This window comes from Carassius auratus, unplaced genomic scaffold, assembly GCF_003368295.1.
Source record: "Carassius auratus strain Wakin unplaced genomic scaffold, ASM336829v1 scaf_tig00011994, whole genome shotgun sequence".
NCBI lineage: Eukaryota > Metazoa > Chordata > Actinopteri > Cypriniformes > Cyprinidae > Carassius > Carassius auratus.
Window position 1 is genome coordinate 218003 of NW_020524254.1, and position 20723 is coordinate 238725.

A 20723-nucleotide genomic window follows, 5' to 3' on the forward strand; every position below is an offset into this window, starting at 1 on the left:
TCTGTTTTGTTTTCTTTAAATATTTTTGTATTACCCCAAAATGCAAATGGTGGTGTGGGGTGGGTACATATGTAAATGTATAGCTGGTATGTGTAATAGGTTTGTGTATATATAGAAGCGTATTTTGTTGCCATTCTCAAAAAGACCCTATTGGTTTTGTGAAACATTAACACTCACCTACATCAACCTCTTTCCAACACACTAAATTTGCATGAGATTTTTATCTTTTCCACCATGTCACCTTGTGAAATGTTATAATCTCACCACAAGTAAACACATTCACAGGGTCATTCCCCCTTATTCTGCAAGTTTTACATGTATACATAATGCAGAAGGAAAACAAAAACTGCAAACAATGTCATACTGACAGAGATGATGCTGCAGGGCAAGTGAGTTCAAGTGTGCATAATTAAGACATCACTGTTAAAGGAACAGTTCATACAAAAAATTACAATTTGGCCTCAAGAGGTGATTTTGCTCCATTATCAGAACAGAACAGATAATCCACAAGACTCATTAGTTAACAGGAGAAAAATGCAGAAAAGTTAGTTCATGCATTCATGACCTCTTGACTGGACTATTGTAATTGCCTTATAGCTGGTTGTCCTGCATCTTCAATAAACAAGCTAAAGGTAGTCCAAAATGCAGCAGCTAGAGTCCTTACCAGGTCAAGAAAATATGATCATATTACCCCAATTTTAAAGTCTCTGCACTGGGCTACCTATTAAGTTCCTGATCAGTTACAAATTATCATTACTTACCTATAAGGCCCTAAATGGTTTAGCTCCTGCGTACCTAACTAGCCTTATACCACGTTACAATCCATCATGCTCCCTAAGGTCTCATAACGCTGGACTTTTGGTAGTTCCTAGGATAGCAAAGTCCACTAAAGGCGCATTCTTATTGTCCAGTGAGAAACTTTGTTCCCTGACCCCTGTTTATCCTTTCACATCAAAATCCAAATGTTTTTGGCTGTTTTCATTTGTAAATGGTTCTTGATCTGTGCATATTTCGCTCCTGATTCAGATGAGGCAACTTTTTCATCAGGAAGCAATGTTAAGCATAGATGACTTGTTTTTATATAGCTGAAAGCAACAGTTAAAACGATCTACATCTTGTTAGGATGAGTGCATTTTTAGAAATGTTTAATTTTTTGGGTGAACTATTTCTTTAAGGTGTATATTCTATGCAAAATAGTGAAATTCAAGGTCGTAGACAGAGGAATGACTGAGAGGAAATCCCTTTTCTGTCATTGTAACTCATCTGATGGACCATGGACAAGACTGCCCACGAGCTGTTCACATCTCCCACTGACTCTCGTAATGGTATTTTGCTGCAGGCCTTTGCAAGCTGGTTTCTATCATTTAGCACATGGCACATGACATAAAAACAAAGCTAAACAAAGAAAACAGAGCAGGTGTGAAATGTGAAATGTGAGTGTGCTGTATCTTTTGAAGTTAGTTCTTTCAGTAGCTTCCCCCAAAAATGAAACACACAAAAAAAGGTGATAATTTATGTGGGATTGCGCATTCTCTTTTGTACTGAAATTAAATTCCCGTGAATTGTTGTTGAATCATGCTTAATGTGACATTTCAACTATTGAATAGCTTGTGACATATAGGAATCTCTACAATGTATGCATGGCCTGCAGTGAACTCTGTAGACCTCACCCTGGTATAATATTTTATCTTCTAATATCTTAAATATCTTGCCTCCACCCACACTTTAAGATGCCTATCCTGAGGTTCACTATAGTTCCCGTGGTTAGATCCATCCCTTGGACATGAAAATTCAACTTATCCCTCAGATTCCATATTTCATAAATTCTCTCAGTTTTCTATTTTATTAAAAGTCATTACATTATAATGGTTAAATTTCAACAACAAATTATTCAGTTCTATCATACAACGTGGGTGGATTAAGTTTAAATGAATTTTTGTGCATGCATACATGTGTATGAAAGCATGATAATTAAAATTGATTGACAGTCTGTTATGAACCCAGTTTGGGTCATATTTGTCGGTTGCTTGTTTTTTTTCTTTGTTTGTTTTGCAGGATGGAGTTAGGGTGAGTGACATCGTGATGGCTGAGATTAAATTTTAATTTCTAATTTAATTTTACTTTAATAAATGTTATTCCTTTTTCTTATCATGATCCAACATGGTGTCTTCTGTTGCGGCTTGCGAGCCGGCCGTGACAAATGAGGGCTCGTCCTTTAAATTTGGAAAAAACGCTGTTGTTTTCAAAATGGTTTGAAAGCGCTTTTTTTTTTGTTTGCGTTCGGTTATTGTGTAAAAAAATCAGCATGCTGGTTAACCGAAGGTTGTAATGTGTGTGTTGCTTTAAGAAAACGTGATTACGTGGTTGTTCCAAGAGGAAGCTGTATGTTAATTCCAGATGTCTTGAGGGCCGATATTCTAAACAGAATGCATGATGGGCATCAAGGTCTGATGAAGTGTAGGGAGCGGGCCAGTACATCTGTGTGGTGGCCAGGCATTTATTCTGAAATCAGACAAAAGGTTCAGATCTGTCAGAAATGCCTAGAGATGAAACAGACACAGCATAAAGAGCCCCTCATCTCGACACCCCTTCCAGACAGGCCTTGGAAAAGGCTAGCTATTGTTCTGTGAGAGCACAACAAGCACGCTTATCTGATTGTGTCTGACTATTTCTCTCGATTTCTTCAGATTCTTCAGATGCCAACAGTTAGTTAGTTATTTTTCTAAAAAGTTTTCTTCTTATCAGTTAAATTATTCTGTGGTTGAGAAGTAGGCATTATCTTTAATTTGGGCCCTGCAAAATTTTGAGGTGTAAGTGGGATCCGTGTCGTACCCATTAGTCATGTATACAGACCATAATCCACTCACTTATTTACACACTTTAAGGTGCCCAAACCAAGCGATTGACTTGTTGGTGCCTCTTTCAAAAATCATATGCCGTTGATATCTGACACATCAAAGGTGCCGACAATGCAGTGGCTGACGCATTGTCTAGAGCTCCTTACTCTGCTTAGCTGTTGATTTTTCCATGTTCAGTTTTACTCTGATTCTCTTAAATTGCTTCTACAGGGCTCGTAGTTGCTGAGGACACTGGGAGTATGATAGAGTGGTGGGTGCTGTCCAGTATGTGGGGGTTATCGGGTGAAGGGTTAGATTGGGTTTCATAAATGGACACCCTTGTCTAGGGGGAGGGTGTTATGAACCCAGTTTGGGTCATATTTGTCAGTTGTTAGTTTTTTTTCCTTTGTTTGTTTTGCAGGATGGAATTAGGGTGAGTGACGTCATGATGGCTGAGGATTTACACCTGTGCTGGAACTGATGCTAGCAGATTTAACTAGCGCACTGCTTGCTTTCTTCCTTCGTGTTGCTTTTGTCCCGTTTCTACTTTAATCTTACTTTATTAAATGTGATTCCTTTTTCTTATCGTGATCCAACATGTCGTCTCCTTTTTTGTCACGGCTTGTGAGCCGGCTGTGACAGTCCAAGAAAGAAAGTTTGACCAACTGAAATGGAAATTTCCTCTTCATCTACCTATACGATTCCCACTCATTTCTTTTCAACTGCCACAGTGATCATACATTTACAATATTTAATTTACTTTAATTTAATAAACATGATGAAATGTGCTGTTCTTGCTTTTATCTATTTTTAAACTGATGATAAATGTATGTATGTGTCTATCCATCCACTCATTCAACCATATATATATATATATATATATATATATATATATATAAAAAAAATAGATCAGTGGAATTGTTTCATTTTGCCATTTAATATGCATTATTTTATTAACAGATATTAACAGATATTTATTTGTATAGTTTCCCATAAAGAGCTCTTTTATTATTTTTTTTTATTTTTTTAATGTTTTTATTGAGAACATGTAAACAACATTACAGAAAAAACAGGCATCCAAAAAAGAAACTCCAAAGACGATGAAAGCAATAATAATAATAATAATAAGAAGAAGAATAAGAATAAGAATAAGAATAAGAATAAGAATAAGAATAAGAATAAGAATAAGAATAAGAATAAGAATAAGAATAAGAATAAGAATAAGAATAAGAATAAGTAAAATAAAAGGAGACATTCACAAGAATTTTTCCCATAAAGAGCCCGCACTCTTATTGTGTCTTTCGTGTGATGTCACTTCCTGGCCTTTTTTCCTTCCTTTCCGCGTCGGCCATTTGTGATAATCGGTAAGAACATCACGAGCTCTAGAGTACAATGAGATTTTTTACTGTTTTGAGCAAATATTTATAACATATGCCTCACACCATTTATGCACGGGACTGTTTTGTACCGCGTGTGTCACATATTCGCCGAGTAGTGTGTTTGGAGCGTGTTTTATCGTGAGTGAAGGATTAGCGGGGCTGAGTCGCTACACGTGCGGGGCTGACCGAACTCTCCCCAAATCAAATAACGTTACACGTTAAAATACAACTCTCAGTTCTGCTTCCAATTTGTAAAGAATGGTGTTTATGTGTGAATATAGCTTGGTTTATGTTTGGATACTGACTGGTTTGATTGTTTACTGCAGACTGAGCTGATAATCATCAAATAAAGTCAGGATGCAGAACGACGCTGGTGAATTCGTGGACCTGTACGTCCCTCGCAAATGGTGAGCTTCGATGGAGAACAAACACTTGTTTGGTTTAGGAACTTTGGTCATTTAATCCTTTTTATTAAATTTGTTTATTTTGAATTGTTCGCACAATTTATCTAGAAACATATTTGCAGTTAAAATACTGGTAAAAAAAATTGTGAGCACATTTGTACACAATATTTTTGTTTATTCTTTTTTTTCTAGTTCTGCTAGCAACAGAATTATTGGTGCCAAGGATCATGCCTCCATCCAGATCAACATTGCTGAGGTTTGACATTGTTTTGAGTATCTCAAAACTATTTTATTTGGTTTATGTGTATCTACACATACGTATTATTAGACTGCAAGCATATTATTACAACTGTAAAATGCAGTTTAGGCTATATACATGAGAAGAAGAAAAAAATCTTTGACAAAATTGTTGGTGTATGTTTTAAGTGACACCAGCTGAAATGACAAGTGTTCGATACCAATAGGTCTATTATTGTATTCCAGTGAACAAATGCTCATAGATCTGATGGTTAATGTGCTGCTGCTTATGGTGTTTCAGGTGGATAAGGCTACAGGGAGGTTCAATGGACAGTTCAAGACCTACGCCATCTGTGGTGCTATCCGGAGAATGGTATGTTCAAGCACCCTTTAGAGAATTGTTCACCCAAAAATTACAATTTAGCCTCTGGCCATCGAAGATGTTGATTAGTTTTTTTTTTTTTTTTTATCATCACAACTTTGGAGAAATGTAGCATTTTATAACTTGCTCACAAATTGATCCTATGTAGGTTATTAAAATGTGTCATTTGGAGTGTGTTCGTATAAATGTGAACGCATGGATTCGTGTGGTCTCAAGACTTTGCTTTGTGATCTGCAGGGTGAAGCCGATGACTCCCTCCTGAGGCTCGCAAAGAACGACAGCATTGTGGCAAAGTAAGCCCATGTCAGTGAACTGCTGCTTTTTCATCTCCTTCTGGATTTTTTTTTTTTTTTTTTTTTTTTCTTGAGCGTGTGAAAAGAAAAACTTGCTGTAAGATTAAGTTTTCCTGTTCAGCAGCTGATTCTTTGTTCTATAACCAGTATCAGTGAGCACTTTGAAGAGTTACAAGGCAAAATGTCCTTATGTGAAATCCTTTGTATTAAAGTCTTTTCAATAATATCAAAACTAATTTTAATAACTCTCATAGTATTCACTGAATTTCTGCAGTTGATCAGATTTGTGGTGTAATTGTGGATGGTTTGTTACAGGCGGATGCTAAGTAGGTTTCTCTCTAATGATTGTTTTTCTCTTTACAGGAACATCTAAAGGAATTTCTTTGTAAAATAAAACCTCAAATTGGACACTTGTGTCTGTGTCTTTAATAGATGGTAGAAGTGCATGAGAATTATTAATGGATGCTTGTTTTAAGTAATGTAAATGATCATCTAAGAAGAAATGAATGACCAATTATTGTAAGACTAAATCAGAAGGGAGTACTTTTAACCATCATAGGAAAAGAGAAACAGTTCTGATGTTAGGAGTGCATTTATTTGACAGGACCAGGTTTACTAAGATTTACTGTCGGTCACAATCTGAATGGGCATCAGAAGAGGAAAATGAATTCATATACTTTTGGAGAAGGTTCAGCTGCAGTAGAAATAATGGCCAGATGGAGGAGATAAACGGAGGTGATCTAGTTAGTGAGACTAATTATATTAACTATCCGAAGTAGTCAGTGTTGGGAATATAAGTGTAAGTGTTCTAACTTGTAATATGTAACCTCTTACCAAAGTAGCCTTCAAAACACTGGAAGTAATGCCCTAAGAACAAACACTTAACACCGGTGCACACAGTGTCTGGTTTTTATAGGAAAATACCATTTTATAACTCAAAGAATGGTTAGTTTGTGTGATTCTCTTTTTTTTCTGATATACCTATCTATACCCATCTATTTTAGTGGAAAAAAAGAAGCTATATGTATATACACTGATAATAGGTTGTAACGACGGGCCTCCGTCCAGTAGAGGTGCTGTTGAGCTCAAACAGCCTCCTACTGGAGGAGCTCCTGTGCGCCGCCCACTCTTCTTCCTCTAGAGGGCGCCTGGAGGCCCGGACACCCGAAACCTTCATAGTGCTGCATTCAACTCCAGAGTTAAATATGATATAGATGACAGTAAAGTTACGCCCTTCGCCACTGCTTTTGAATATTAATCGTTAACTTAATCTCATATGGCATGCTTGAAAGTTAAGTCGGAAACTGGAATTTGATTACCAATAATAATAATAGATTTATTCGTATCGTTTAAAAGAGATGTTACAATAAATGTTATGGTTATCCCCTACTGGAAATTTTTGTGAGTGTAAGTATGGCAAAATCTACTTAATGTCTCGTTCAAAAATAATATTCATATATGTGTACTTTGATTTCAAATAAATAAATGTTACTTAACTTCACTAATAAATCCCCGAATTTTGTGGTGTTGAATTCCGTACGTAATAATAAATGCTAGATAAAAAATAATAATAATATGTGACTTACAATGCCCTATTGTATTTTTTTTCTCCTTTTTTGTTTATGGTATTATATAATTTTGTTAAAAAATAACAAGTAGGCCTACCGTGAATAGTTAAATTAGGAGAGGGCCAATAAGAAACAACATCCGGTAGATTAAGCCCCGCCCACCGAAGAACCCTTGGCTCACGCTAATTAATGTTCTAGTTGCGTTCATTGTTTCTGCGCTTCAATGGCTGTCCTGCAGACACTGAGGATTTGCAATCCACGCTTGGAAGAATGACTAATCTCAAACTGCATGCACGTCTAATTTGATTGCATGTTTGATTAAATTAAAAGCTGCATTTCCTCTCTAATGCCGGGAATTTTTCCAGCTTTAATCGACCTTGCACAAGATAACCTCAAACTGGAGGACAACTACTGTCTGTTTGACAGCTCTCAAGTGCATCTTAATTTTTATATATAAATATATTTTTTTCTCTCTGTACGACTTACTCTAAGTCCAAACTTACATTGTTATTTCGTCTGCAATCGTCGGAGTAACATTATAGCTTGTTTATAAAAATAATATTTGCAAGTCCAATATTAAAACGCGTCTCGGACAGCTTTTCCTTTCCTTTAAGAACTAAATCCGAATCGTCGCCGCTTCGTTCAAACACAGCAGCGCCAATCTAGATTCAACTTTTCTCTTATTTGATTATATTTCAGACTCAAATGCACACAGCGGCTGTTTGGGAGTGAAACTCACTCTCCCACACGGAAGTGACTCACACGTTAGGCCAGTGATCGTTTGTGTTTTTCTAAGTGTCTTTGTATTAGTTGCGTCTATTGAATTAGATATCAAAATGATTCCTGACAAGGCTCCAGGCGAGGATGTGTTACACGCTTCAGGAGACTTGAAGAAACAAGCGCACATCCCCAGCTTTGAGAAATACAAGGAGCTCTACATCAGATCTGTCGAGTCTCCTGAGGGTGAGTTTCATTGGGCTGCTCATTGACAGGTTAAAAAAACTGTTTTGTTAAAAGCTTCACTTGGCTGTATCTCAAAGCATCGTGCCCCTGTTAGACAGCAGTTTTGGACATCTGTAACCCACCTATTTAAATGTAAACATTGCATTAAATCTGTTATTGTAGGATCTAACCAGCGTAACTCGATTTCGTTGTTCTTGTGTATTGAAAGTGTTATTGTTATTTGCAATATCATTAAATGTTGTTGTCGTTTTAATTCTAAATACTTAAGAAAAATTGTTACTTGGCCCACATGCACTTTCTAAATAATAAAAAAATATATTACATTCCCTTTTAGATATGCTTAAATAAACCGTTATTCTCTGTTTATACTAGTGCAATTGAATTAAAATATAATTTCTGATTTTAATAATAACATCTTAATATGCTTGTTGTTGTTGTTTTATTAAAATGCGTTTTAAAAAAATACAAATTCACACTTTGTCCACATGCACTTCCTAAAAAAAACACCACATGCCCTAATAATGTTTAAAAACATTACCCCCTGTTTATAGTAATACAAATAAAACATTTGTAATAGTGGTTTTGTTGTTGTTTTTAATAGTAAACATTAACAATTATAGTTTTTTTTTTTTAATACTTTAAAAATATTTATAAAACTGTTTATAGTACAATTGAAATATAAAGTTTTTAATAATAATACGCTGTTCATGCATTTATTATTGTTGTTTTTATTATTTTAATATTTTTAATAAATAAAAGTCCTTACTTGGGCCGAATGCACTTCCTTGAAAAGATTACAATTTTTGTTTATTAATTATAAAAATAAAAATAAAAAACATTGTTTGATAGCAAGGAAATGTGTTAATGGTTTTGCTCTGGATACACAAGTTCTGCATCAGCTGTGCATAAATGTTCTGGTGTGTTCGTCCTGTTGTGTCCAGAGTTCTGGGGAGATGTCGCCAAAGATTTCTTCTGGAAGACAAAATTCACCGGGAAGTTCCTGGACTACAATTTCGATGTGACCAAGGGTGACATTTTCGTGAAGTGCATGGAAGGTGCCACAACCAACATCTGCTATAATGTTTTGGACCGCAACGTCCATGAGAGGAAACTGGGTGACAAAGTGGCTTTTTACTGGTTAGTTTTTGGGAATTATGTGGTTTAAAATGTTTCGTTTTGCTCCAAAAGTTGTGCATGTGACATTAAGTCTTTTCTTGTATTTTGAGAACGGTGTTAGTGTGTTGAATTTCAACGTGTCTACTATTAACTGTCATTTTAACCAATGTTATTATACAAAACAACAGACAGTAAACGTAATGACTCTGAATCAACATTGGTTTATGATGATTGCTCATGGTTCAACCTACAAACTTTCAGTAACCAGTCCAGTTCTTTAAGCACAAGCAACACAGTTACATTCAGGTTGAGACCCGGATTTTTGGCCATAAATTTACAAGGTATAGATCCCTTCCAGGTTACCTGAGTCAATATAATATTACTGGGCCTGGTCTATTAATAAATTAACATGGCAAATGTTGACAGACGGGTAAGACAGAGCAAAACAACTGAGATAAATTTAGACTCTCGAGCTGTTTTAGTAAATCATGGACGCTTGAACCAGGTCCCTCCAGTAGCGCTCCACCCAGAATGAGGTGCATCTGCAGTGCTGCATCTTCATAAAGATTATTTCTTCATGTGCATTGCAGTGGATCACTTTATCTCTGCTGGATGTTGTCCAAGCAGTTTTTTTGGCAGTCATTGTTCATCGGCATTCAGATCTACAGAAATAGCTTGGAAACTCTTTACGTGCAACAAATGTGGTCCAGGCAGTTGCTTTCGCAATGCCAGTTTAGCAGTTGTGAAGTTTTCAGCCGTTTCTTGTTACGACATAAGTATAAATCATTTCACTTCTGCAGTTGTTGTGTTTTGCCAGACTTTTCCTTTCTGTCTCAGAGCACGGATCTAATTTAAGAACGTAAGCTGACTTACAAAGTCAAAATAAAAAGCTACTTATTAACCTGCGGGGGACATTCAAGGGCACTTCTCACACCAAAATAAGTGTTTCCAGAAGTTTACAGCAATATCAGAAACATTGAGAGTGAAAATTTAACATAAAGGTGAAACTAGGAGATGCAAAATCATGTTCATACTTTGCTGTTGAACACAAGTGACAATATACATGACTGGTGGATGAATGAATGAACTTCATTAGACTACACAGTAAGTTGGAAAGTTGTTTTTTTTTTTTTCTTAAATAAGTCTGTTATGCTCATCAAGGTTGCATTTATTTGGTGAAAAATGCAGTTAAAACGAATATATTATTACAATTTAAAATAACTGTTCTCTAAATTAATATAATTTAAAACGTATTTTATTTCTGTGATGCAAAGCTGAATTTTCAGCATCATTACTGCAGTCTTCAGTGTCACACGATCCTCCAGAAATCATTCTAATATTCTAATATTTACCAATGTGGAAAACAATTGTGCTGCTTAACATTTTTGTGTAAACTGTGAATAATTACCGTCGCTTATGATAGTCATATTTCTGGGTGTTGTCTTGGACAGGGAAGGTAATGAACCTGGAGATGAGAAGACCGTGACCTACAGAGAACTGCTTCAGCAAGTCTGCAAGTTCGCCAATGTCCTTAAGTCACAAGGTAAAACTGTTGGTGTAATATTGACCAGCAGCAGGTTAAAGATCTATCCCTGATATTGTGTATTAAGACAATGTCCTTTTCTTGGACTGTGCAGGCGTGAAGAAGGGTGACCGTGTATCTATTTACATGCCCATGGTGGTGGAGCTGGTGGTGGCCATGTTGGCCTGCGCTCGGATTGGAGTGGTCCACTCTATTGTGGTCAGTCCTTGGTCTAATCTGGGATTGTGTTGACCAACCAGCTTTTTTTTTTTTTTTTTTTTTAACACATGTAAAGACAAATTACCCATACTATTTTTCAGGGTGTGATCTCTATCAGTGCCCCCAACCATTTGGCGCTGTGTCAAAATGTAATTCATAAGAAAAATACAATAATTTGTTGCAACAGTATATTTACTCACATTTTTGTGTTCACAACCCAAGTTTGCGGGTTTCTCCGCTGAGTCGTTGTGTGAAAGGATCATGGATTCAGAATGCTGTATTCTCATTACGGCAGGTAAGAAAAAATCCAATGTGATTTACTCAAAGTGTGTAATCCTAGAGTAGCTAATCCCAAAGTTAATCAACCGCATTTCCGTCTACAGCCGAAGAGCGCAGCTTTACACATTGTTCACAAGACTGGGGATTAGAAGTGGTGTTAATCGTATTACCATCAAAAGCTGTTGAGCCTGCGGCTGCGATCTTTGAGTAGTGACAGGAAACCAAATGCTGAGAGTTTGGCAAGTTTAGAAAAGAGAATGAGTTTCGGAGATAAGTTTGACCCCCTAAACTATCAGTAAATTGTCTTTAAAGGCTGGAAGAGAAACTAAAACTAAAGAAAAACTAACTTATGTCCAGGACTTTCTAATAAACGTGCTCTTCACAATGTTTTTATATTGCTTTCTTGCTGACAAATGTCAGGATATATACATAGATTGTCATTGTAAAAGAAAACCTAGTCTTGTAGGTAGAGCTGAAGTCTTTTCCGCTGCATTGAGCTTGATGCAGAGTTCATGAGATCATTAGAGGATTGCGAGTGGACTATAACCATCAAATACACATTTCAGCCAAGATAAGACCGACATCTTTTATCACCTAATAAAAGTTTACTGTCTTTGTCTTTTGGGGATTATCTGTGAATAGCAGATTTTAGGTAAATTGAAAAGTTAATAGACATTGTTTTTGTTTGTTTCTCTCCCTTTCCTTCCCCAGACGGGTTTTACCGCGGTGATAAGCTGATCAGTCTGAAGCTTATAGCTGACGAGGCTCTACAGAAGTGCAGGGACAAGTATGATTATTAATTAGTTGTGCACTTCTTATCATGTGTGCATGTACTCACAGTTATTAGGTTTAGTTTGTCAAACATTAACTAGTAGAGATAAAGGATGATGATAGGAGATTGAAAAAATTATGATTGTTTTGAATTTGGTTCCCGAATTCATTTCTGAATCCGTTCTGTTTTTGGTCCCTGAATGATTCTTTCAGAAAATATTTTGAGAGAGAAAGACTGGACTGGACATTGTTTCACTTTATTTTTTCATGTCTTTTACACTGTCAGGTCTTTCACAGTGGAGAAGTGTATAATGCTAAAACACCTCACAAAGGAAGATGAGGCTTCGTCTGGATCACTGTCGCCCCCAGCCAAACGCGCCTGCCCCGATCTGCAGGTGAACTTAACCTCTTCTTAACCAGCTGACAGGCTTCACACTTTCAGCCTTTTTTCATCTTAATTAGTTTCTTGTTGATTCGGACATCTCCACATTGCTGCAGGTGTTTTTGTAAGAAGCCTATGTTATAAAAGGCTTTCTTTGATCAAAATACAGTTAACATAATAGTAATATTGTAAGTATAGTAATATAACTATTTTCTATGTTAACATATTCATAAAGCTGAATTTTCAGCATCATTTCTCCAGTCTTCAGAAATCATTCCAGTTGTGCTACTGATGCATTTTTAAACTAAAGCCCAATGAGTTTAGTTTATAATGTAGGTTACAAAAGAAGCCACACACTTTGTGCATGGAAAAAAAAGACTAGCCTTAATGTATTATAACACCTGAATCAATGGAGCGCTGTCTAAGTAAATGGGAAATAGATTCCGATGAAAAAGTACTGCATTATCCCTTTGTTAAGGTTTCTGAACCATTAAGTCTTGTCCTGTCCATCTCCCGTGAGTTCTGAGTCTTGCATTGTCCTGAGTGTTACAGATATCTCATGGTTATTTATCCAAGGTTTTGTCACTGTTGTAAACCCATAAAGGCCTGGCATGATTTCTGAGCTGTTCTGCCGAAGACCTTTGCAACAGTTGAATGTGATATGTGTACATTCATCAATGCAAGATGACCTGTATTAAAACCCTAATTCTAATGATGTCAGTCGGACTTCTATATAAAATATCTTTATCATTTCATCTCTTCCTTCAATGTGGCTCCACGTCTGTGTGTCTTTTTCCTCTTTCGGTGTAAGTAATCTCTCCATTAACCCCCTTTAGCAGGAGAAACAGAAAGAAAGAGTAAGGAAGGTCCGTCCCCCCCCACAGGTATTTCATGTCTCCATTGTGCATAACTTCTTTTGTTTAAACTCCTCATGTGTTATTAACACGGGTTTGTGTGCTCATGGGCGGCTCTCTCGCTCTTTGGATGACTTAAGACCTTTATCACTATTCTCAGAACGCTGTTTGTGTGTGATTGTTGGTCTGTCTGTGTGTTTGCTTTTGCAAATGCAATTTACACATGCATCAGGCTTGGTGTTCAGCAGTAAGCTGTGAGACCATGATTTAAAGGCATATTCTTGATTATTCAAAACTTTAGGTCTTCAGAGCATTAATGCCTTAATGCATCTCAATGCATATAATATGTTAACTAATTCTCTATTACATTAAAAATTGAGATGAGCTGCTGTTCAGAATTCTAATGTTTGTGAATGATGGTTTCCGTTTGATCTGATCGCCAATTCTGATCCATGAGCTGGCACTGAAAACCTTTTACTGTGCCTGGTAAAAGTACTGATAGTCACAGCTCTGGTAAATGACTGGTGTGTCCTTGAGTCCATGTTCGAAATAATCTCCTCACATAAACTTTATTGGTCCACTAGTGCACCGTTTCCTCACAGGTGTCTGGAAAGCTCTTTTATGTTTCTAGTGACTAGATCTTGTGTTAACAGTTGTATTCTCTCTGTGTAGTCCAACACTAACTCTCTCCTGTGAGCTCCATGCAAATGCTTGTGTCACTTAAATGAACTCAAAAGTTCATGTAGTTTTCCCTCAGTCTCTGAACTGCATGAAAACCTAGATTTGTAGAGTTGTCTGTTACGTTCATGTCTCTCTTTGTTTGTTCGTCAGTGTTTTTGTGTTTTGTTAACTCAATCTGATGTTTTCAGATGCTCTCTGTTTCAGTTTTGAGAACACGTTTGACTTAAGCAGACGGCTTCTGTGCTCCATTCACTTTGGTTAGATTGAACTGAATGAATCAAATAAGTCTGACTGGAGTAAATACCACTACGAGCCTCTAAATAACGTGTTATATGTATTTTGTATTAAATTAGTCGTTTTCCACTTCAGTAACTCTTCACCATAGAAATGAATTGAAAACCCATTGTAATCAATAATACTTGTTGAAGTCTATTATAGAGCATGTGGACTGGAGGGTTTAAAAGCATGTTTTAAAGCGATTGAAAAGCATGCAAATTCTTGAGTTAAAATAGTTTAGCTGTGGAATTGAAATTTAAATCTATTAAAAATAGTTTTCGTTAATTGAAATCAAGCTATGATAAATAGTATATGGAAAAACATAAATCAAAATGAGAAATGTTGTCCTGGCAATAATTACAAGTTATAGTACTTTAATTATTAAAACTGAAATGAACATGAAAAATATAATAAAAATAGTTAAATAGAAATAAAATTTAAAAAAAAAGCATAACAATGTTACTAAAGCTTAAACTGAAATGAGAATTTGAAATATAAAAAAGCTAATTCAGAATAAATAAATAAAAAATACTATTATGCTACATAATACTAAAATAACACTGATCTGGTTATGCGTCACCAGTGTAATTACTCTTGCTAGAGTTGGCTCTGGATAAATTGTGCTTGTAAACAAGGAAGTAACCGGAATTAGTTATATATAGATGTTATTTTAACATGATTAAAAAAACACTTTCCAGAAAATATTACAAGTTTATCCAGTTTATGAGATGACTGGCTACAAGAATAGTGATCAAATACATAGATAAAGCAAAAGTTGCACACCTACAAAACAACCAAATTCACTTGAACAGACATGATGTTATAACTACAAACTGGAACGAAGTAGGGACTTCTCTTTACTTGAAAGCTGCATTAGTTCTGTTCAGCCCAGCGTCATTACAGTTTACGACCTTCTCAGACTGATTTGATAACATCATGTTCCCTAAACGTTGTACTGTTCTCTGAAGTGGGACACCAGGAAGTTATATGGGACGAGGTAACGATGAGCGCTGTCTGTGCTGTGATTGGTGCAGGTGCCGTGGAATCCTGAGGTTGATTTGTGTTGGCACTCTCTGATTGGTGGAGCATCAGAGGAGTGTGAGCCTGTCTGGTGTGACTCAGAAGACCCGCTCTTCATCCTCTACACCAGCGGCTCTACTGGGAAACCCAAGGTAGATCCTCCAAACAACCCAGTCCTCCTACAACTGTGTGATATTTGCTCTCCATATACATCTCAAATATATATTTAACCCTCTTTTTGTACCTCTCCACTAGGGAGTATTGCATACAGTGAGTGGCTACATGCTCTACACTGCGTCCACCTTCAAGCTGGTGTTTGATTATCATTCTGATGATGTGTACTGGTGCACTGCGGACATTGGTTGGATCACCGGTCACTCATACATCACATATGGGCCGTTGGCTAATGGCGCGACCAGTGTGTTGGTGAGGGGAACACCTGATAAACACTTTTTGTGTCCGATTTTGCATTACGCCATGTTAATAACACAATGAATCCTCTACATAAGCATTTACTGTTGTCCTCTGTTTCTAGTTTGAGGGTCTTCCCACATACCCGGATGTGAGCCGAATGTGGGAGATTGTAGATAAATATCACGTCTCTAAGTTCTACACAGCCCCCACCGCCATCCGGCTCCTGATGAAGTACGGCAGCGAGCCCGTTCAGAAGTACGTTTGTTGTCTATTGTGTCTGTCCTAGATTTAGTAAACTATAGAGAAGCTTTCCACAGTCATGGAGAGCCTGCCTAAATCAGACCGTTGTGATTTACGAACTTAGAAGTCATGGAAATGTAAAAAAAAATCTTAAAATATAATAGGAAACGTGTAGTACTGTTATGTAATGTTATGCTTGGTAGATTTATTTATTTATTCAAGAATTTAATACTTTTATTGAGCAAGGATGCTTTACATTAATTAGATGGAGTCATTGTACAGGCCTATGTTGTTAAAATATATTTATATATATATATAAGAAAAAATATAAAGAATATAATATATAAAGAATCCTCAAAAAGCATCATAGTCCAACCCCCCCCCCCCAAAAAAAAAAGTTATCCTGAGCCATGAATTTTTTTTTTTAGAATGTACAATTAATTTTCTTTTCTCTTTTTTTTTTTTTTTTTTTTTTTTTTTTTTGTGAAATCCTTAAAGAATAGTCAAGAATAACTAGAAAAAGTGTGAGAATTTATTGGACAAAATGTGAAGACGGACTGGATGGCTGACAGTCTAATAAAGCTCTTTAAAACTTGCTTGTACAATGTTGTCTTGGTTTAAATAATCTGAAATATTTTTTACTGACACTCTGTGTGTGTGTGTGTGTGTGTGTGTGTGTGTGTGTGTGTGTGTGTGTGTGTGTGTGTGTGTGTGTGTGTGTGTGTGTGTGTGTGTGTGTGTGTGTGTGTGTGTGTATATAGCTTATAGAGTAGTATAGTATTTACAGTATAATGTTTAGGAATAAATATTTAGTATTATGAATGTGTATGGTTTTATTGCCCTCCCCATTGCCGGAGAACACTTGATAACACTTGATAGTACTCATCTCATCATGTGTTATGTAAGTGCTCTGTATTTCTGTCTTGCTTAAAAAGTCTGCAATCAGAGCTGTGTTTATAATACCGTTCCCTGAACATTAAGTGCAGTGTGCTTTTGCATACAACTGGTGCCGGTATGTGCAAACTTTCTAACCTCAACCAGCAGCACACAACCTTGATACAGCACCAACAGAAACTTCTACTCATTCTTCATTATTCCTGTTTTCCACATTTTACAATAATAGAGTGAAGTCTTCAAAACTATGCAATTAAAGTGCAAGTGCTGGAATGACTATTTTAGTCAGACTTGATTTTTTGCCATGCAACACAACTTTTTTTGTCTAATTGAACTAATTGAAGTTGTTTAAGCCTAAGTGCCTAGATCATTTTCTTGTACATTCAGGTGTGTCCTAGTTTTTTAACGGTACTCAGAATAGTTTGTGTGTTTGTTGTCATCAGGTATAAGAGGACCTCCCTGAAGATTTTGGGGACCGTAGGGGAGCCCATAAACCCTGAAGCTTGGCTGTGGTACTACACCGTGGTGGGAGAGAAGAGATGTCCGGTGGTGGACACCTTCTGGCAGACTGAGACGGTATGAACTGGACTCTAACCACCCTTGTAACTTACACCCATGTTGCTTTCAATCTGTCTACAGTGTGGTCTTTTGTTTGTGTCTTCCTCAGGGTGGGCATGTGTTGACCCCTCTGCCGGCCGCTACTCCCATGAAGCCTGGCTCTGCTGTGAGTGAACCTGTGATATGAGTGAATTAATAAATCAATAAAAAAAGTTTGGGGTCGGTAAGATGTTTTTGTATTTGAAAGAAGTCTCCTTCGCTCACAAAGAGACTCGTTTAACTAAGAGAAGTTTTTTTTGGTGCTCAAAAAACTTTTCTTATTATAAGTATTAAAAGCAGATGTACTGCTTGATATTTCTATGGAATCTAAAAAAATAGCATTTATGTGAAATATACATTTTGCAACATTATAAATGTCTTCAATGCCACTTTTTAGTATTTGAGTGCATTCTTGATAAAAAACTATTTTACTTATCCAAAACTTTCGAACAATAGTGTTTATATTTGTCATGTTGCTAAAAGATATAAGGCTGATGCAATGTTCATTACCACAGAATATGTAAAATAATTCTGTTGTTTTCTACAAAACCAAAACATATTTGTTTAAGTGTAGTATGGTACAGTAGAATTGCTTTTATAAATTACTGTATGGTGGTTGATGTTTTTCCTTTTTGTAGACATTTCCCTTTTTTGGGGTTGTACCTGCTATTCTGAACGAGTCAGGAGAGGAACTTGAAGGCCCAAGTGAGGGCTATCTGGTAAAGTGTTTTAAATGTATTAACCCTAATTAATCCGCTACATTATATCCCTCCAAGCTTATACACGAGTGCTTCTCTTCCTCAGGTGTTTAAACAGCCTTGGCCAGGTGTGATGAGAACGGTGTATGGGAACCACGAAAGGTTCGAAAGCACCTACTTCAAGAAATTCCCTGGATACTACGTGACTGGAGATGGTAATTTGTGATGTGATTCATATTTAGTTTTACTATAAGTGGGCATCGTATAACTGTGAAGTGAGAGAAGGTTTTTGCTTTAGTTAAGGGTGTAATGTGTCTGTCCAGGATGTCGCAGAGATAAGGACGGGTACTACTGGATCACCGGAAGGATAGACGACATGCTGAATGTGTCTGGTGAGTTCAAGATGAGGACATTCGTTCATTTATCGTTCCTTTAATCCTGGATGTGGACTGGACCTACAGAGGCTAAAACTATGCGGATTAATGAGATTGAAAGAAATGCTAATGATGAAGCCCAGGCCACACGTTGTAATCATTTGTCTCTTGCTCGTTTTCTATCTCTACTGATATGACTCTAGAGATCTACAAAGCACCGAAGTGGTCTAATTACCAACAAAATGGCCTGTAATAGAGCAAAAGCTTTGATGTGTTGGTGCTGGATCTGTTTGTTCCAGGGCACTTGCTGAGCACTGCAGAGGTGGAGTCGGCTCTGGTGGAGCATGAAGCTGTGGCTGAGGCAGCGGTGGTGGGGCGGCCGCACCCTGTTAAAGGCGAGAGTCTCTACTGTTTTGTCACTCTCAATGATGGAATCAGCTACAACCAAAAACTGGAGGCGGAGCTTAAAAAGCAGGGTGTGTATAAAGCGTTCATTCAAGAATTACGATTCTGTCATCATTCAGTCACTCTTATGTAAAAGGAGGGTCACTTTTCATCCCACTGGCTTCCATTCATACGGATATGAATGCGGGACACAGGCAATGCAAGCTAATGTGGATTTTGTGTTCCAGAGTTCAATGTATTATATGCATGTATAAGTGTTTTTGTGTTTTCACACAGTGAGAGAGAAGATTGGTGCCATAGCTACACCTGACTACATTCAGAATGCACCCAGCCTTCCAAAAACCAGATCAGGTATTAGTATAGGACTGTTTATTGTTAGTATTTTACAAAAAGAAATTTAATACTCAAGATGAATACTTAAGTGTTCTTCTGTTTTATTAGGTAAGATCATGCGGCGTGTCTTGCGGAAGATAGCGTGTAACGAGCAGGATCTAGGTGACGTGTCCACATTAGCAGACAGCTCTGTGGTTGAACAACTGTTTGAGAACCGCTGCTGTTCTGCTGTGTGAGCACCAGAGGCATCCATCACACCGCCACCGTCTGACCCCGACACCAGCTTCAGATCTGGACAGAAGAGGATCATTCTGAGCTACGTATAATGGGGTTTAGGATAACGCTAGTGGGCAGAAAAAAAAAAAAAAAAAAAGTCTTAGAGATGTATAAGTTTTGCCGACTTTAAGAAATCTCTAGGAAACCCAAGGTTTGGGTTTGGCATAGTTTTAACTGCATTTTTTACAGGACCCACTTGTATGTTAGAAATCATTGTGTTACTTTAACCCCAAAAGTTTATTTTTATTATGTTTAATTTCCTCCTATTTTCTCCATGTTAATTTCATTCATTAATCTTTATATGACTACAATGTCCTGCTCTAAATGTGCCAACATAACCTCAAAACATTTTTTTTCATTACTTAAACAGGAAAATAAGACTGTATGTGTCATGTTTTTGTTGTGTACTATGTAATAGCGCCTTTTAAAATCACTCTGCTTTGGTTGAAGGTTTAATTGTTAACATTTAAAACTACACTTCGTGTAGAGCTTTCAGTTCAAGCCAGAGCATGCATTAATATTTACCTGAATAACATGGTATCATGCAGGTGCCTCCAATGTTAAACCATTTGTCTACCGTGGATATTTTATCCCTGGTTCAGTCTGAAACTTTGTGATAAAAGTTTGTGTTAGAACCTTATTTTATATTTACCCAGGAAAGTTATAAAAGTGCTAAGATTGACTGCATAAAGGCTGTATGTTAATTTGAAAGTGCATTCAACAGAAGTGAATGACATTGATGGAGAAAAGTGATCAATTTCCAGCCGTTTCATGAGCGTGTGGTGCACCAGTACTGTATCTCTGGACTGTTTTGTGACTATTGTCTAATTGTTTTCTTCCATCTTGGTATTAACTGTTTGTTGATCAAGTTTGGATATTTCATAGCTCTTATTGTGGTTGAGTATTAGTGGTCAATGCTTTTCTCAACCCTGACAATGTTCACTAGCCTGTATGATGAGCGACTGAACCTTTGAAGTTTGGATTGTTTTTTTTTACCCTTATGTTCCTTTTCCTTCATTTTCTTGTAACCATTTGAGCAGAGCAATGTCTCAAGCCGAACTGTGTGTATTAAAGTGCTGAAATTTTAAAATGGTTTTGTCATGTTTATGGTTTCTGCATGTGACTTTTGCATCCCTTCTACTTTTTCATGTATGCAAGTTGCGTAAGTCATAATGATAATGCTGCTATTGAAATAAATTTATGATTATATTTAGCAAAGATTGATAAAATAACCAAAAGTGACAGTCAAATAAAGGCCGTTCTTTTGATTCCTTAAAGAATACTGAAAAAAGGGGGGAAATGCACTCAA

At 36.8% G+C, this 20723-nt stretch overlaps 2 protein-coding genes across 4 annotated transcripts; both read left to right on the forward strand.

The window, feature by feature from the left end:
• The first annotated feature begins 4067 nt into the window (after positions 1 to 4067).
• On the forward strand, positions 4068 to 5940 carry LOC113073332 (40S ribosomal protein S21). Of its 2 annotated transcripts, none has more exons than XM_026246246.1 (6): positions 4068 to 4201; positions 4543 to 4623; positions 4813 to 4876; positions 5159 to 5230; positions 5477 to 5542; positions 5896 to 5940. In XM_026246246.1, the coding sequence occupies exons 2-5, from the start codon at positions 4574 to 4576 to the stop codon at positions 5534 to 5536; spliced, it is 246 nt and encodes an 81-aa protein (XP_026102031.1). In that variant the 5' UTR covers positions 4068 to 4201; positions 4543 to 4573; the 3' UTR covers positions 5537 to 5542; positions 5896 to 5940. The 2 variants fall into 2 exon arrangements, with proteins under 2 accessions (XP_026102031.1, XP_026102030.1); XM_026246245.1 differs by having other exon boundaries at positions 4069 to 4201; positions 5477 to 5532.
• A 1360-nt stretch (positions 5941 to 7300) lies between these two features.
• On the forward strand, positions 7301 to 20504 carry LOC113073333 (acetyl-coenzyme A synthetase, cytoplasmic-like). 2 transcript variants are annotated; one of them, XM_026246247.1, is made up of 19 exons: positions 7301 to 8063; positions 9005 to 9200; positions 10631 to 10722; positions 10817 to 10920; positions 11143 to 11215; positions 11911 to 11986; positions 12257 to 12365; positions 13189 to 13236; positions 15198 to 15335; positions 15439 to 15609; positions 15719 to 15852; positions 17175 to 17307; positions 17399 to 17455; positions 17967 to 18047; positions 18133 to 18241; positions 18350 to 18418; positions 18700 to 18876; positions 19082 to 19156; positions 19247 to 20504. In XM_026246247.1, the coding sequence occupies exons 1-19, from the start codon at positions 7937 to 7939 to the stop codon at positions 19372 to 19374; spliced, it is 2097 nt and encodes a 698-aa protein (XP_026102032.1). In that variant the 5' UTR covers positions 7301 to 7936; the 3' UTR covers positions 19375 to 20504. The 2 variants fall into 2 exon arrangements, with proteins under 2 accessions (XP_026102032.1, XP_026102033.1); XM_026246248.1 differs by lacking the exon at positions 13189 to 13236.
• The last annotated feature ends 219 nt before the right edge of the window (positions 20505 to 20723 follow it).